We start from the raw sequence: 18,404 nt of genomic DNA on the forward strand, positions 1-18,404 counted from the left end.
GATGTGGGAAGCAGAAACAGAACATTGTTAGGAAGTCTGCAGGCCAGCAAACAGAGTGTTTGCACAGCAAACAACATCAGAGTCTCCAGTCTCTAACAATGTTGAAATCAAACACCAATCCAATGTTGTCACCTCCACATTATGTGACATGCTCCTACAAACACTAAAAAATGTGCAGGAACACACACATACATGCACATATACCACATGTGCACATATCACACACACATAAAGATAAAAGCTATAAATAATGAAAACCACTTTTTATGACAGCACTATGGACATCTAATAAAGAAAATAGAAGATTATATAGAAGGACAAAGTAAGCAGAAAGAAATAAAAAGATGCTGAGAAAGCTTCCTGAAACATTCAAAGAGGCTGCAAAAGTGAACAGTCCGAAGCACAAGCAGATACGGGATGCTGATGTGTGGGTTACAGTAGATTGATTGTCCAGTGCCTGCCACATGAGTCTTTGCACCTATCCCCTTTCACCTTGGCCCTGACTAATCTAAACAGAGATTTAGCCAAAGCAAGACCCCAGCCACAAAACCCTCACTACACCACACTGTATAAACAGGCATAAAATTGCTCTAAAATATGGATTACAGCCAAATGAATTAGTGAGCTCCAAGAATAAGATCAAAAAGTTTTGAATATTAGTGAGGTTTAAAAAGAGTACTATCACTTTCCTCTGCTCTTTCATTGTGCTTATAAATATAGCTATGCTACCTACCAATATAGACTGCAATATGCTAGACTGAGCTTGATTTGAGAATATCAAAGCCTTCCTTCAAAAGACTAAATACATACTCTAGTGTAAAATTAGAAGTTTCCTTCATTTCTCGAGGACAATGTTTAAAGGAAAACAAAGCTTACTATAGTGGCTCATGCCTGCAATCTTAGCACTTGGGATGCAGAGGCAAGAGGTCTCCTCTCAGTTTTATGATAGTGTTGACTTCAAAGCAGGACCTTGTCTTAAAAAAAAAAAAAACTATAAATGACCTTTAAAAACTGTATTTATTTCTAGTAATTGAATATATCAGTAAGCCCATCAAAATAATGTTTTTTCTTCATTGCCTTTGCCAATTCAGTTTATTTTATACGAAAATACCATATATGTAATTTTCATATTGCTAAATAATTTTAAGATAAAGACATGAACAGATTAATTGTATGGTCATTATATTATGCTTCCTGTCTTTCAGCTGACTCAGTTCTGAAGAAGACCCACTCCACCATCAACGCTGCTGGAGAAGTAATGAACATGACCAGAAAGAAAACGACATTGTAAGACATTTTCCACACTTAGAATTTCTCTCAGTCGCAGACTGAAGCTGAAAATAGGAAAGTTTAACCAATGTCCTCCACATGGTTGACAGCTCTATTTATGTGAGGACATGATAGAGTGGACACAGGAAGTAGACTGGTGGGGTCCACCTAACAGAATGGATTTACACTACACAGCAATATCTACTGTGGAGTGGGCGATTTGTGCTTCCTAACTACTGAACTGAAATGAATTGTCAAGTAATATTCAATTCTAGTTTCCTAGACCTGCCGTGGTACAAGTCATAGCTGGAGAATGAACAGAGGGTCACAGAAATGAAACATTTCATTATTACATCTCCTAAAAAATCAGAGTTCTTTCTTCATTTCCTCTCTTTAATAGGGCACATTTTTTTTTTACAATTTCAGGCATGTATACAATGTTTTTAATCATATTACAACCTCTCTTTGATTTTTTTAAAATGAATATAAACTGGTTGTAACATCTGTTTAATATTATTTCTAGTAACATGAAAAATATTCTCCTGGTACCATTCAGTAAAAATATTCTCCTGGTACCATGCTGATTACTGGAAAGTGGTTTTCTTCTTTTCTGCTGACCCTCTGACCCCACATCCTGAAAACCCTGAAGCTAATTTTAAGTAAGGAGGTAAAGAAAAATTATGTGTGTCATTAATTTACATAATAAAATCTTGTTCAAGCATTTTTACCAAGAGGTCTTAAAAGGCTAACATCTCTGAACATATATTAACATTTCTGTGGTGCACCTTAAATATGACATGAACTCTTCTGTCTTCTCGTGGGACTCCTTTGCTCCTGCTGGTTACACTGCTCAGTCTGAGGGCTCCTGCCTAGTCTGATTGTATCTTGTTATGCCATGCTTGGTAGATATTCCTGGGAAGCCTGTTCTTTCTGAAGGGAAAGGGAGGAAGAGTGGGGGAGAATGGAAGGAGTGGAAGGAAAACTGCAGTCAAGAAGTATTGAAAACAAAGAATAAAAAGTAATTTCTAAAATCAAAAAACAAATCATATCTTAAAATTCCCAGTGGTACATTTACACGATGGAGTACTACTCAGCTATTAAAAAGAATGAATTTATGAAATTCCTAGGCAAATGGATGGACCTGGAGGGCATCATTCTGAGTGAGGTAACCCAATCACAAAAGAACTCACACGATATGTACTCACTGATAAGTGGATATTAGCCCAGAAACTTAGAATACCAAAGATACAAGATACAATTTGCAAAACACAGGAAACTCAAGAAGAACATAGACCAAAAGAGGGTGGACACTTTGCCCCTTCTTAGAATTGGGAACAAAACACCCATGGAAGGAGGTACAGAGACAAAGTTTGGAGCTGAGACGAAAGGATGAACCATCTAGAGACTGCCATACCTGGTGATCCATCCCATAATCAGCCTCCAAACACTGACACCTTGCATACACCAGCGAGATTTTGCTGAAAGGACCCTGATATAGCTGTCTCTTGTGAGGCTATGCCGGGGCCTGGCAAACACAGAAGTGGATGCTCACAGTCAGCTATTGGATGGATCACAGGGCCCACAATGGAGGAGCTAGAGAAAGTATCCAAGGATCTAAAGGGATCTGCAACCCTATAGGGGGAACAACAATATGAAATAACCAGTACCCCCCAGAGCTCGTGTCTCTAGCTGCATATGTATCAGAAGATGGCCTAGTGGGCCATCATTGGAAAGAGAGGCCCATTGGTCTTGCAAACTTTATCTGCCTCAGTACAGGGGAACGCCAGGGCCAAGAAGTGGGAGTGGGTGGGTAGGGGAGTGGAGAGGGGGTCTGGGGGACTTTTGGGATAGCATTTGAAATGTAAATGAAGAAAATACCTAATTAAAAAATTAATTAAAAAAATTCCCAGGGAAACATAAAAGCAGTATTTCATTTGCAGCTCTCCTGAAAGGCAAATGTCTATTACTACCAGTACCTCTTCATCAAAATAAAGCAGCTAAACAACTCCTTGTTTGTTTAAAGAAACTGTGCATGCAGGAAGCAGACAAGGACAGAGTCTACTGAGAATTGCTCTACGAGCTATGGCTGGGGCTAGAAGGATGCCTCAATCACCAGTAGGTTTTGATGATCATGGAGAGGATCTGGATGGCATTCCTAGGACACACAGAAGGGTTCAAAGCTGTCTCCATTTCCAGGGAACATGAATGTCTCTCCTGATATCCACTGGTGCCAGGCAGTCATGTGGTATACAGACACACATGCAGGTGAATCACTTGTACACATAAAAAATAATGTTTTTTGTTTCTAATTTACAAATAATTACTGCTGAAGAGTAAGCAGGGAAACTAGTTGTAGTGGCATTCCTGGTTGTCAACTTGACTATATCTGGAATGAACTGCAATCCAGAATTGGAAGGCTCACTTGTGATTCTAATCTGGAGAATGGGAGATTCAAGTTTCTGACCTGGATCTTGTCATGGAGATCTTGAGTCATAGCGGCTATGAATCCCAGGAGACTAAGGCAAGGAGATCTCTGAGTTCAAGATCATCTGGGACAAAGCAAGTCCCAGATCTAGGTGTGGTGGCACACACCTTTAATATGGGTCACACCTTCTGCTGGAGACCTACATAAGGACATTGGAAGAAGGAAGACTCATCTTCACCTGCTTGCCTTATGGGACTAAGCAACTACTAGATCCTTGAACTTTCGATCTATAGCTGCTGCTGACCATGGTTGGGGAGTTGGACTGCAGACTGTAAGTTATCAACAAACTCTCTTACTATACAGAGACTCCCCATAAGTTCTGTGACTCTAGAGAACCCTGACTAATACACTAGTGTTTCTTATACTTACAGGTTTTTATACAGACAGACACCACAACAGATGAGAGACAAGCAAAGACCTTAGGAGATGAGTACCAAGGAAATTTCTTTAAAACTATGCAGTAGAAAATAAATACTGTAACCAGGCAGTGGTGGCACATGCCTTTAATCCCAGCACTTGGGAGGCAGAGGCAGGCAGATTTCTGAGTTCAAGGCCAGCCTGGTCTACAGAGTGAGTTCCAGGATAGCCAGGGCTATACAGACAAACCCTGTCTCAAAAAACCAAAAAGAAAAAGAAAAAAAAAAAAAGAAAAGAAATACTATGCAAATGTATAATTATGTACCAACACTATAAATCAGCTAAAACAATCTCTCTCTCTCTCTCTCTCTCTCTCTCTCTCTCTCTCACACACACACACACACACACACACAGACACACACACAGACACATCATACAAGACAAGCATGTATTTAGCAGCACTCTGACTCTCAGTGAAATCCACTGTTCAGTGTTATTTGACTAACAAGCTACACAAGATTCTTAAAAATTAAACTTTGTTTTAAAAAAAAAGTACCTGACAAAATGAAATGAAGCTTCATTTAGTAAAACTTGCCAAACAAAAACCTTCATAAATTGACTATTCAATCCAATATTTGATAAATGTTATTAAATCATAAGAAAAATACCAATTTAAATACTTTCCTTTACAATGTACAGGATTATAATTATAGTATATTTTGCTAGAGTAATTTTTTTCTTTAGCTAGACATTTTATGAAAAGCCAACTACAAAAATAGAATACAGGAGAACAGAGAGAAAGCAGGCTTTACTCTGCATAGCATCAATACTGTGACAGTAATAAACAATGAGGCTTTATCCACCCACACAGTGATCAAGAAAGCAACATACACAACAGGCTCATAGAGAATTCCACTCTTTTGCTTGCTTTTTGTTTGTTTGGTTGGTTTTGTTTGTTTTGTTTTTAACTTAATTTTCCAAAGAGGATTTTTTGCATCAATAATTTACATAATATTGTGCAACTATTTCCCATTTTGACCTGTGATACAGGTTTTTAAAAAATGCCAAATTTATAAAGCTGAAATGACCCTTTATAACCCTGCATGTCTTTATTTCAATAAATTACTGAGTTGTTGTTTTTTGTTGTTGTCGTTAAATGACTTAAAATATCATTCTACATCACCACCCTATTATAATACCTGCTATACAGTATGTACCAAAGCATTTTTTGGATAGGCACTGAAAGTTACTAGTTAAATTCCAGTACATTGGCCCTAAATGGTCTATTAAATATTTCCTTGTGACATTACCTTGATATGATATTCATTTTGAGTTCATTATAAGTATTAGTTCTAATGCAAATCAACTGGTATTGAGTTCTTCTTATTTAAGAAGGAACAAAGTCTGACTATGAATAAAGGATGTAGCTGGACAATTTGAGTGGGCATGGGGGAAAGAAAAAAAACCCAGGTTAAGTCGTTAAAAGGCAGCAGAATTATTCCATAAGCCACTCCTTAAGCACACCCCTCCTCCTAAGCTGCTCAGATATAATACGCAGGTTCCTACCACTGGCACTGCCTCCCCTGTGGGATTACCCCTGGTCCACTCAAGCAATAAAGTCATTCCATCCTCTATATTCCACACAGACAAGATACTAACCATAGGAAAAAGGGATTGGGAGCCAGGCATAGTGAAACACGCCTCTAACTTCAACTACTTTGGAAGTAAAATAGGACAATAACAAAGTTTAGGGCCAGAATGGAAAACTAAGTGAGATCATATATAAAAATAAAGCAAAAATGGGTTGGGATGTTAATTAAAATGCTTATTAACATGGGTACAAGCTCCACTATCATAAAAGGAAAGGGGGAAAAGAAAAATGGTAGAAAGAAAGGAAGGAAGCAAAAGAAAGTGACGGGGGGGGGGGGGGGCAGGAGAGCAGAAGGGAGGATGCACCATGGATGGTTGATCATTGTTATCAACTTGACAGGATTTAGAATCCCCATGGAAACTACCTCTGCACGTGGCTGCACATGTTTCTAGAGAAGTTTATTTAAGACAGGACCTGCCCTGAATGGGGAGCTGCTCCAGTGTACAGGCTAGAGTCAATGACTAAATATAAAAGAAAATAGAGCTGACACCAGCATTCATCTCTGCTTTATGCATGTGGATACAGCGATGAATCTTGAGTACTTACTATATGATAAGCATTTCATCACTTTAATTTGCATAATCCCAGCAGCAGCTATGACCATGCCTAATCTATAAATACCAGAGGCTCATAAGATCAAAACTCTCTTCCAAAGAGATGAGTGACTCAGAGTCATAAAACAAATTCTTTGAACAGAAACATTACTTGTATATTTATGTATATGTACTTTTAGAGCAAAATATTCATCTACGGGTAAAAAAAAAAAAAACAAGAATTCAAGTAGTAGGAGAAAAGCTAATGACTATGTCATTTCTGAAAGAGTATCGATTAGCTATGCTGTGGTTTTAATGTACTGATCCGATCTATAAAAGCAGAAACTTACAACCTAGTATTTGTTATTAAAAACGAATTAGAAGATTTGATCAACTGTATCATACATGTCATATAATTATAGAAGCTGCATATACAATCCTGCAAGAAGATATAACATTCAAATTGTCCTAAAATATACACAGCCTCCCCCACAACAAATGGCTCAGACTATGTGAAAACGTGACTATTACTCAGTGGCTTCTCATTCCAGCAATTAAGATTTCATCCTGATTCCAGAAGCTTTGAATTCTATTTGATTGTTTCTATAGAGGCAATAGAGTAGATATGCTCTGAGATCACCTCAAAAATGTTGAAGAATGCTAGTTAAGTCTTGATGATAATGAGAGTCTGAAGAATGCTGTCAGACTCAGGTACAAACCCTTCAGGGCATCCCTTAAAGGCATTGGTACCCTCAGCCCAGGGCTGGAAATCACAGGCAGGAGCAGCAAATCACATTTGACCATTGTGGAAACTCAAGTCTACTGAGACATATAACAGACACACCCTTCTAACAGGAAGCATGAAGTCAGGTGCTCTGTCTTACTGCTGTTTTAATTAGAAGGCCTGCACACTTCCAAATAAGAACAGAATAATTGTTAATCCTGGGATTCCTTAAACAAAAATGAGTTCCAAAATTTTGAGTCAAATTTGAAACAAACTTTATTTAAATACTAACCACATGGACTCTGGTCACATCATTGTCTGAAACCACAGTGAGTGGTGATGGGCCATGTGTTGTAGGGACTTTTTAAGAACCAAACCAAAAGGCCACCACATATCCCATTATTTTCATAGAGCCACAACTCCCAGAATTCTGTGAAGTTCCTGGTCCTTGAGCAGGTGGTGCTTACAGGTTGACTTTGGCTCTAATATAGTCCTGAGGTTAATTAAAAAATTTCATGAATACCCCATACAGTAGGAATAAGAGCACTGCTTTTCCCTCAACTACTTCTTCTTATTCTTTTTTTTTTTTTTTTTTTTTTTTCCCGAGACAGGGTTTCTCTGTGTAGCCCTGGCTGTCCTGGAACTCACTTTGTAGACCAGGCTGGCCTCGAACTCAGAAATCCGCCTGCCTCTGCCCCCCAAGTGCTGGAATTAAAGGAGTGTGCCACCACTGCCTGGCCCTCAACTTCTTTCTAAAGACTCTTTACTAGACAAAATGTAGCAATGTGTGCTTAACAGGAGAGAAACCATGCCTGTTACTTGAACCCTAGCCAGTCACCTTGGGCTAGTGAAGTCATGGGTTATATACAAGGACCTATAATGCCACTGAATTAAACTAACATAATTCATAACTACATTCTAAATATATATCCACAGATAAGTGTAATTCTCATGCCTCATAAAGAAACTTCTCTTGCAACAGATGGAGACGATTACAGAAAACCACAAACAATAAAAATGCAGAGGAAAAAGAGGTCATGTGGTGCCCAGTAACAACTAATAAATCTTCAACACAGTTAGTACAGACTCAGGTCGGCTGGTGCTTGCTGCTGTACAAACCTCTACTCCAAAATGGATCAAAGGCCTCAACATAAAACTAGATACACTGAACCTGAGAGAAGAGAAAATGGGAAATTGCATTGAATGCACTGGCATTTGAGATAGCTTTCTGAACAAAGTACCAATAGCACAAGCACTAAGATCAACAATTAATAAGTAGGACATCATGATATTGAAAGCTTCTGTAAGGCAAGGAACACCATCAATCAGACAAAGCGGCAGCTGACAGAATGGGAAAATTTTTTTGCCAACTCCACACCTGATAATAAAGGACTAATATCCAAAATATATAAAGAACTCAAAAAACTAGATATCAAGAAGACAAATAATCCAATTAAAATGGGGTCCAGATCTAAACAGAGAATTCTCAACTTGAGTAAAAAGGCTGTAAGGGGGAAAAATTAAAAGTACCAGTGAAATGACTCCTAATGGTATTCTGATATTCACTATACTCATAGATGAGTGCTTCCTTCAGACAATATTGGACAAACTTCCTCCTACAGCAGACAGACTGTAGAGACCCACTGCCAGACATTACACAATACAGAGACCTTGGAACACAACACTCTAAATGGGATGTCTTCAACAAATCCCTGCCCTCAGAGCTCAGGAAACCCCCATGGAAGAGAAAACAGACAGAGTGTAAGAGCCAAGAGATGAAGGGCTCCAGGACAACAAGACCCTCTCAATCATCTGAGAAAAGCTCGTCTGAATTCACAGAAATCTTTGCATTTTGCATTTTGCATGTATATCTTCTCTATGCTCCTTAGTTAATTTTAATTACATATCACTTTATAATTTTCTTTAATCCTTATGATTCATGGGTCCTCACTAAGGCCGGCTCTAGCTGCTGTATATGCATTAATTCATTGAATTCTCACAATCCTATAAAATATCAGATATTAAGTACATTTTACAAGCAAGGGAACTGAGATAGAGAGTCACTCAGGGTCATAAATGTTGAGAGTTTGAAATATGGACTCCATTTCTCACTCCATCATGAGTGTGTTCTTGTCAAAGGAAGCCACTAGCACTTTTCCCATAGCTTAAACTCCTACTGAGGCTACATGGATGCAACATAATTCTCTGTGAATGTGGACCGAATAGCTATTCTGAACTGTCCTCTTGGTCCTAGACTCCATAAGGAAGTTGGTCTGTGGATGATCTACAATTATCAATCCTGCTCAACTTCATCTGAATATAGTTTGGTACTTTTAAAAAATATTTTCTCCACAACATTTACTATCAAACCACCCCCAAATCATGTTTGTTCTTAGATTATATTATTATAAAAACAACAAACCATAAAATGCTTGTCCCACACTGTAAGCAGACATCTTTCTATCTACTAGAAAAGTACACACTGAGAAAGTAAAGGCAGATCAATGGCAGAGTTCTTGCCTTATATATGCAGAGCTCTGGGTTTTTATTCCTACCTATACCTAGAGAGAAACTAAAAGCACACTACCATAGCCTCATTTTCTGCAACAATGACATCACAAAACAAAGCTGCTTTGAGGAATATCATTTTGAAGGCTATGGAGCAACGAGAGGTAAGTATAAGGTAAAACAGCTGACACAGAGGAGCTTATGCTACAATGTACAATGTCTCACAAAGCACATCTAAAAAGAATGGCATCCCTCATAGGGACACCTCTAAACAGAATCTGTGCCTTTAAATTCTAATTTTACAGAATTAAATGACAGGACACTTTTTCTTAACAGCCAAGTCTTTAGAAAAATTTCTTCATACTTTGTCCCCTTTGTACAATCTATGGTTTCTGAAACCTTCTATAAAGAAATTCTGTTCAAACTGAATTGTTTGATTAGTCGACCTTAGAAATCTCATTGTTCCCTTAATAGAGAAGAAAATTTAACCAGAGGACCAAAATAAGAGACCAACAGCTGCTGAATCCTGATGAACAAGCACCAAGCATGTAGCATTTCTCCAGAAAACCCTCTGGGTGTTTATGATCTTCTCGCTGAGTGGTGTAAGCTCGGATGTGCTCACCACCAAAGAACATAAATACACTCTTGGCTACAAGAACTTACTGTCTCATTTCTACTCCTAGCATAGAAAAACAAGGCAGACAGTTTTAGAACTTAATCATTATTCATCTTTTTATTCTCCCTAGCAATGATGGAGAGAAGACAATGAAATTAAATATACTATTGTACTCCTGTCAGAAAAGTGTTATGATCTGAAAACCTGCTAAAGGCATATGACCAGAGTTGCGCATTGCTATACTGTTTCTACAAAAATGGTTTTGACAAAGTGTACTTATTATAATTGGAATAACATTACAATTGTCATATACTTATAAATGAAATGTGAAAAATTATTTATTATATGATTTTAATTATACAATGCTAGTCAGTGTCAAGTAGCAACTAATAAATATTTGCCATTCTAAAAATAAGCCATAAATATTATGTATATTTTTAATAAAATATTCTGTAACAGATTTCAAATACCACCACATTACAAGTAGCAAGCAAGGTACAAGCAGCATTAAGCAAAGTAGGCATCTACCCAGTATCTCTTCTCTCTTTCTTCTTCACTAAAAGTCAAACTGGGGACATTTAATCCCATAGGGAGGGTTCACTGGTTAAGAGCAGCAGACTACTCGTCCAAAAGACCAGGGATCCACACAGAGTGGCTCACAAGTGCTGTAACTCCAACTCCGGAGACGTAACGTTCAGCCTGTAACAGCATCTGAACTCATATGCACATACCCACATACAGGTATGTACATGTACACACAATTAGAAATAATAATAAACCAAATCATTTAAAAAGATTAGTAGTCTTTATATAGGTAATATCATATAGTTTATTGGCATATATGTAAAAAATGACTTATGTTCCATTTGTTTTTGTTTAAAAAAAAAACAACAACCACACAAAGATCATGATTACACTAACACTTGCTGTGACCTGAAACTGAGGTCTTAATGGGCTTCTGCTGTGATGGCTACAGACTACATTGTGGTTCTAGAGGCAACCTGAACTTGTGGAATCTGCACACTCATGGTGAAATAATTTTAATTCTCATGGCTTTACTCTCAAAATATACTTTGGCAGTTCTCACATGTTAGAATAAGTGAATTAATCCTTATTTAACCCTCATAAAATGGCCAAGTGTCTCAAGAATACAGTGTTGAAAGGCACCACATATTTTAAAGAAATAAACAGTTGATCTGTTCCTTCAAGAAAAATTGCTGTTATGGAAATTAATGATGAAGCAACTACATTGTAAAGAAGATCCTAAAGAAATCTATTTGAAACATTTGGTAGTATAAACATCACTATATGACTTGATTGTTGGAAACTGTATGTGTGCATTATTATAAAATATCTTGGGGTAGGGAGGAAATTCACTGGGTAAAGTACTTATTACATGAGCATGAGAGCTTCAGTGTTGATTCCAAGTGTCCATGTAAAACAACGATCATGACCCTGTATCCCTGTGATCCCAAGACTTGGGGATGGAGACTGGTAGTGTCTAGAGACTTTCTAGGGTAGCAGGTCTAGACAAATTGGCAAGCTCCATGTCTGGTGTCTTACTATTGCTGTGATGAAACACCATGACCAAGAAGTAAGGTGGGGAAGAAAGGGTTTATCTGGCTTAAACTATTATATAACTGTTCATCATCAAAGGAAGTCAGGACAGGAACTCAAACAGGGCAGGAATTTGGCAGGAGAAGCAGATGCAGAGGCAATGGAGGAACAAATGCTTACTAGCTTGCTCTTCATGGCCTGCTCAACCCACTTCGTTATAAAATCCAAGACCTCGGGATGGCATGCTCTAGAATGGGCTTGCCTATACCAGATCTTATGGAAGCTTTTTCTCAACTGAGACTTCCTCCTATCTGATGACTCTAACTTGTGTCAAGTTGACATAAAACTAGCCAGTGCAGTGCTTAAAGGGGATGGAGAGATGGCTCAGTAGTTAACAGCACTGGTTGCTCTTCCAGAGGACCTTCGTTCAATTCCCAGCACCCACCTGGCAGCTCACAACTATTTGTAACTCCAGTTCCAGGAAATGCAACATCCTCATACAGATATACACGCAAAAGAAACAACAATGCACGAAAAAAATCATTAAAAAAAAAAAAGAACACTTAAAAAGATTGGAAATGCAGATGAATGGTAGACACATGAAATGGGTTCTTGCATTGTTACCCAGACATCCCTAAGAGAAAGAGACAGGAGGGGGGGAGGGGGAAGGGGGAAATGGGAAGGGGAAAGAGGGAGAACCAGGAAAACAGCGGGGAGGGAGAGGGAGAGAGGAAGAGAGGGAGAGAGGGAGAGAGGGAGAGAGGGGAGGGGAGAGAGGGAAGAGGGGAGAGGAGAGAGGGAGAGAGGGGAGAGGAGAGAGGGAGAGGGAGAGGGAGAGGGAGAGGGAGAGGGAGAGGGAGAGGAGAGAGGGAGAGGGAGAGGGAGAGGGAGAGGGAGAGGGAGAGGGAGAGGGAGAGGGAGAGGGAGAGAAATAAAGCACAAGAAAAATAATTTCCTAGCCTAAATTTAGCAGCATATTGGCAGTAACGACTGAAAACACGTCTACTCTTCTACTTTCTATAGGTCTTTTTCAGATATAATAAAATGATATTTTATTTTTTTTAATTGATTTAGAAATAAATTTCAAATTTCTGCTTCATAATATGCAAAAAAATAAATAATGGCCCATACAGAAGCACATTCAAAAAAATAGAGTGGAGAAATCTACAGCTATAGAATGTAGGTCAGGAAAGGGGGAAGAAGGAAGCTATCAGATGCTCCTAACAGATATGGTGTTTATGTGGGGAATGACAGAAATGACCCTGAAGTCTTCCTGGCCACCATGAAGCCACTCTTAATGTCCCCTCCATTGAGCATTAGGACAATCTAATCCAATACATTGGAATTTGTCCAGAATCTGGGGAAGGAAAAGACTGGAGCACTGATGCAAGCCAGAGAAAAATCTCCCAGGAAGAGATTCCACACTGTTCTAACACCTTGTCACAACATCATGCAAGAGCCAGGAGCTAAGAGAATGGTGGGTCACTAGATAGACAACTTAGTTTACATAGCTTCTCTGTTTGAACTCAAATGCCATGTCAGGTCTCTGAAGATGGACTCTGAAGGACAGTGGACTTCTCTGTTCCTTGCCCAGTATACTAATACTGGTCTCTCTTCTTCTCTGCTTCCCACTATTACAGTTTCTTTAATTGGCCAGTTGAAGATGAGACACTGAGCCTAAGTTTTTAGGGATGTGAGGGCCCAGGCTATGATCCCAACAACCTCAGAAATATTCTGAAATTATTGAGTACCGAAATTTAAACATAGTGAATATAATAAAACATAGTACATATAATAAAAGCTACTGAAATGTTTATCTTTAAATGACAAATTTTATGTTATATGACAGCTATCTCAGTGAAATAATTACAAAAGTTAAACACATATTTAGTATTGAATGCTACTTTGTAGTATATTTTAAAGCAAGTATTTTCATTTTTAACCTTTATAACATTTAAATTTCTGCATCTTATGAATTATCCATAATATCTTAGTATGGTAGCACTTATGCATAGTAAAAAATGTATACATATATTAGAAATTTATTCTCATAAAACCTTTTATTGATCATACATGTCTATATACAGTGATATGATACTAGATCATATTTCCATATAAGTAGCACATTATATTCTTCTGATGACTGTTCATGAGGCAGTAGGTACTACTACACCCTTTCTTCTACCAAGATTTCAAACTGTGAGAAGGATATACGAATATGTACCACAATATTATTTAAAACTTCCTGTGAAAAAATGTTGATGTTTTTACAGCTTTCAGGAAGACTTCTAGATCAAGATACTGAGTAGCAATATATATATATTTAGTTGAATATGATGAATGAAAGGTATTTGGGAGCAGAGGAACTTCATTTCCCAGGTTGCCTTTCTCCTGTAGTTCCGGCTGTGAGTTACTTTCAGCCAGTGAAGCATGGAGAAAGGGGAAGGCCACATGATCTCTCTCCAGTCCTACAAGGCACACTCCAGTGAAGTCTGCTTGACAGGCTGAGAAGCCTAGAAGCACTCATGAGGCAAAGAGTTTCACAGAAACTCACCTCCTGGAGCTTTGGCGTTCTCATTAACCCATATACTCATACCCTATCCCCGCATTAGTCTGGTGTATGGATCCATGTGCTCTCTTTTAATATTATCTTATCATAAGTGCCTTTTAAGATTGAATTCTGACATAGCCAGAGCCTTCGCCAGTGTTCCAAGGTTCCAGAAGCCTATGATCTTGGAAATGCAGTAAGGAAGTTACCTATTCAGTAACTAATTAAGCATTACAAAAGATGGAGCCAACAGCTCAGGGCTAGTCTGCAGAGTGTTTACCTTGTAAGAGCCAGGGAATCCCACTGAGATAGAAATCTTCAGTACAGGATACATTGCATATTAGAAGCAAGTTGGTGAATTCTCCTGACAAATGGAGATTCTCCAGATACTTAAAAGTTACACTCATATAAGAATTTAGCAAGGCCTAGGAAATAGGGGGGTTGTGGTATTGCATTTTTCATGAGAAGGCCTGTAAGAGCAGAACCCCCTGGTGCTAGTCTTCACAAGGCTCAAAGAAATAGCACTAGGGTGTGAGATCCTTATCTGTCACTGAGCTGACCCTAGGCAGGACTGCTTTATCTTTACTGTAAACATCTACCTGGTTCCTGTAAGTCCCTTTGTAGTCATTCCTTTGTTTTGTATCAGGTAACTTCAATGTACTTTGCCTGCTGTTGACTTCCAACCCCTTTTATTTTCTGTACTATTTAAGACTGGTGTTCACTTTGTGAGATTACATTCAGATTCTACACAATCTCTCGTGTTGGTCTGTCTGTCACCCACTGATGCCTTGCCCACCTGCGACCAGAGACTTGTTCCACGCAGACAAAGGGACCCAGAGGGTCTGCAGCACTCCAGCAGGAAAGAGTTTCACCAAAGTTAAAGCTTTAGCTTTGCCCTAGGCATGTCATTCTCAATCAGTTGCCTGCATATTGTGGGATGATCTTTTTCTTGTGTTGTGTTGTGTTGTAGTTTCATTTTGTTTTTGTTTTTTTCTGCTAGCAGAAACAGTAGCTTCCTGGTCTCTGGATCAGCTGGTGGCAAGCTAAAACCTTTATTACCACTTTGCTCTTTCAGTTCTACCAATGTTCAAGTAACTTAGATCCTTCATTAAACAGACTTTGAAATGCCAATTTTCCTAACCATGCCCTATTTGACATACACATCATTTGTCAGCTTGTCTCATGGTTTCTGTTCTATGTTTAATGTTATATTTCAAAAGAGAGAAAGAGAAGCAGGGCCTGGTGGCGCATGTCTTTAATCCCAGCACGTGTGAGGCAGAGGCAAGTGGATCTCTGTGAGTTCGAAGCCAGCCTGGTTTACAAAGCGAGTTCCAGGACAGCCAAACCTGTTACATAAAGAAACCCTGTCCCAAAAAAACAGATGGGAAAGGAGAGCTAGATAAGGAGGGAGATACTGAGTTGGCCAAACTTGAGACAAAGACTAAACTATTAAACTATTCCATTTTGCTAAGTTGTATAAGACTTATTTCATCAGCTACTAATTGAGGGTAACCACAGATAGATCTTACTAACTTATATACACCTTAAACTTATGCATTCTACATAGGCTGCCACCCTCAGATCACACCCCAAATTATACTTTAAACATGGTAGAGAACCACAAGTCTAGCCACTTAGGCAGATGGGAGATTTATACAACAAGATACTGCCATAATTATTTCTTAAGCACATCCCAGACAGACATGATGCTGGAGAAAGAACTGAGAGTTCTACATCTGGATCTGCAGGCAGCAGAAGGAGACTGGGACACACTGGCTACAATTGAGTTTATGAGATCTCAAAGCCGACCCCCAGTGACACACTTCCCCCAACAAGGCCACACCTACTCCAACAAGACTACACATGAAAATAGTGCCAGTCGCTATGGGCCAAGCACTCATTCACATGAGTGCATCAGGGCCAATCCTATTCAAACCAACACAGACTTAATGGGAGACAAGGACTTAATGATGAATGTCACTCTGTACTGCCCCCATGAGCTACACAATAGACACATGTAGTTTGATATGGGGTTGGGCTAGCTGTATGTCAGGGCTGGCTCTTTTGTTAACTGTCAAAGAAATGGAGACCAACTGGAAGTCAATCATGGTGAACAAACATCAGCAGAAACTTTCTCAACAAGCCTAAACTTCAGTTATGATACAACATTTTCTTTCTTTCAGCTTCTACAAGTTCTGTTACTAAACTATATCTTATAAGCATATTGGAGGCAATTGCTCCTTTAGCTTATGTCAACTTTGTGTAACTTAATGTTTCCTAAGCAAGTTTATTAGCAAATCCTTTACAGCATCAATTTTATTACTTCAAGTTTTTTCTACATCGGAATTTTACAATGAAACCAGGAATGAAGTACTCAAAACTATTATAGGCACCATTTACCACAATCTAGCAAGTGTTCAGAATCAAATAAAGTACTGACACCATGCCACTAATAGATTTTTTTTTTAAGTTCAAGACACTAGTAGGTTAGTAGAGCTTTCAAAACAGAATTTGATGTTTCTTCATGAAAATGTTATTAGAATTTTCTACCTTTGTGATAAGGATTCGGTATTTATCCAGCATTTCCTGATTGTCATGGCATCCTGCTAATAGTTGCCATACTTCTGCCCTTAGTGCCTCAGGAACACCACTCTTTACCAAGGTGAATAGTCCTTTTGGTCGGCCACCAAGGTTATTGTGCCTGAGAAAAGAAGAAAATAAACCATTCACAATCCATGTCCTGAACTTCTGTTGCTATGGAAGTAATATTTATTAGTTTATTTGTAAAAGTATAAGCCTAGCCTGGGAAGGCTCCATGCCCTAGTGTAGGGGAACACCTGGGCAGGGAGGCAGGAGTGGGTAGGTGGGTGGGGGAGCACCCTCATAGAAGCAGGGGGAGGGAGGATAAGAGAGGGGGGTTTTGGAGGGGGAACCGGGAAACAGGATAACATCTGAAATATAAATAAATAAAATATCCAATGGGGGAAAAAAGTATAAGCCTGGATGAAAAGAAAATTGACTGGGAGCACTGAGAGCGTTGGGAACACTGAGAGCACTGACTGAAAGTAGTGCTTAAGCCATGGTGACATATTTAACTATTTACTCTATTCCATCTTATATTTTGTTGAACCTCGTTATTCCATCTACAGGGAAAGTTTCTTCACGTATCATTTGTAGTTTTCAATTTCCATATGATGATTATGTATTTGGCTTTTGTTTATATCCAACATAAAAAAGAACCATTTAAGTCCCTTGAGATGGTTGTACAGAAACTTAAGTATGTTGCCAGAGAATGACTGGAGATGCTGAAAGTGAATCATAAGCCTTTCACACCTTAACACTGTCGACTTCTTTATGGTCAGACTGAACTGAGCAAATAAAAATCTTAAGTCCTACATTATCCAAATGAAATATGCAAACCTCAGTTTCTTGCAGTCCCTACATCCTGACCCAAGTACTGTCTTGGAAGCTACCTGTCTTGTCCACCTAATTTGGAACATTCTGTTTCCATGTGAACATGAGCACAAAGGACCATCTAGATTTAAAATACCCACGGTTAACCTTATGGGAAGAGAGTTCCTCGTGAAGATTTCTCTTGCTGGCCTATCTGAACTACTACTACTCCCTAAAGTGACGACATACTCTTTCCTTAAAACACCAAAGCAACTGCATCTTGCTGAAACGACAGCTTATGCTTATCAGTCTTATCATTTTCTCAAGGGCTGTTTATAATCAGAGAAAAGGCAAGCATCTGTTCTCTAAAGCCAACGATCACATAGTAGCTATGCTATAACCATCAATAGCCATCTGGTAAAGAAATTGAATTACAGTTCTAGCCTCAGCTCTTCCCTGACACGGAGCTATGGTCGAGGCCTTTCTGCTCTGACATTTCTCATTTCTTGCTCACTATGTCCTAGCGCTGACCTGATGCCGTCACCCAAATCCGAAGCCTGACAATGTATCCCAATCTGAACGAGCACGCCAGGCTCTAATTTCAAGTTTTAAAACTGAAAAGTCATGGAATCCATATGTCTGTTTTACATAATTGGTATCCCACATACTTCTCCAAATTATGCACACCCTTCTATCACCAGCCCAGACTGAAGTTTTGGCATCTTCCTCTGAAAATATGTTCAAAAGCTTTTTGTTTCTAACA

The 18,404-nt window shown here is 38.8% G+C and overlaps 1 protein-coding gene across 5 annotated transcripts in view; it reads right to left on the minus strand.

Moving 5' to 3' along the window:
* The window catches only part of Rabgap1l (RAB GTPase activating protein 1-like), a 574,303-nt gene that overhangs the window by 391,243 nt on the left and 164,656 nt on the right, over positions 1–18,404 (minus strand). For all 5 annotated transcript variants that reach the window (XM_006496875.1, XM_006496878.4, XM_006496876.2 and 2 more), the window contains one exon: positions 16,799–16,949. In XM_006496875.1, coding sequence (XP_006496938.1) covers positions 16,799–16,949 — 151 coding nt within the window. The remainder of the gene's footprint in view (positions 1–16,798; positions 16,950–18,404) is intronic.

Source organism: Mus musculus, chromosome 1 (genome assembly GCF_000001635.26).
Source record: "Mus musculus strain C57BL/6J chromosome 1, GRCm38.p6 C57BL/6J".
In the NCBI taxonomy this organism is placed as follows: Eukaryota; Metazoa; Chordata; class Mammalia; order Rodentia; family Muridae; genus Mus; species Mus musculus.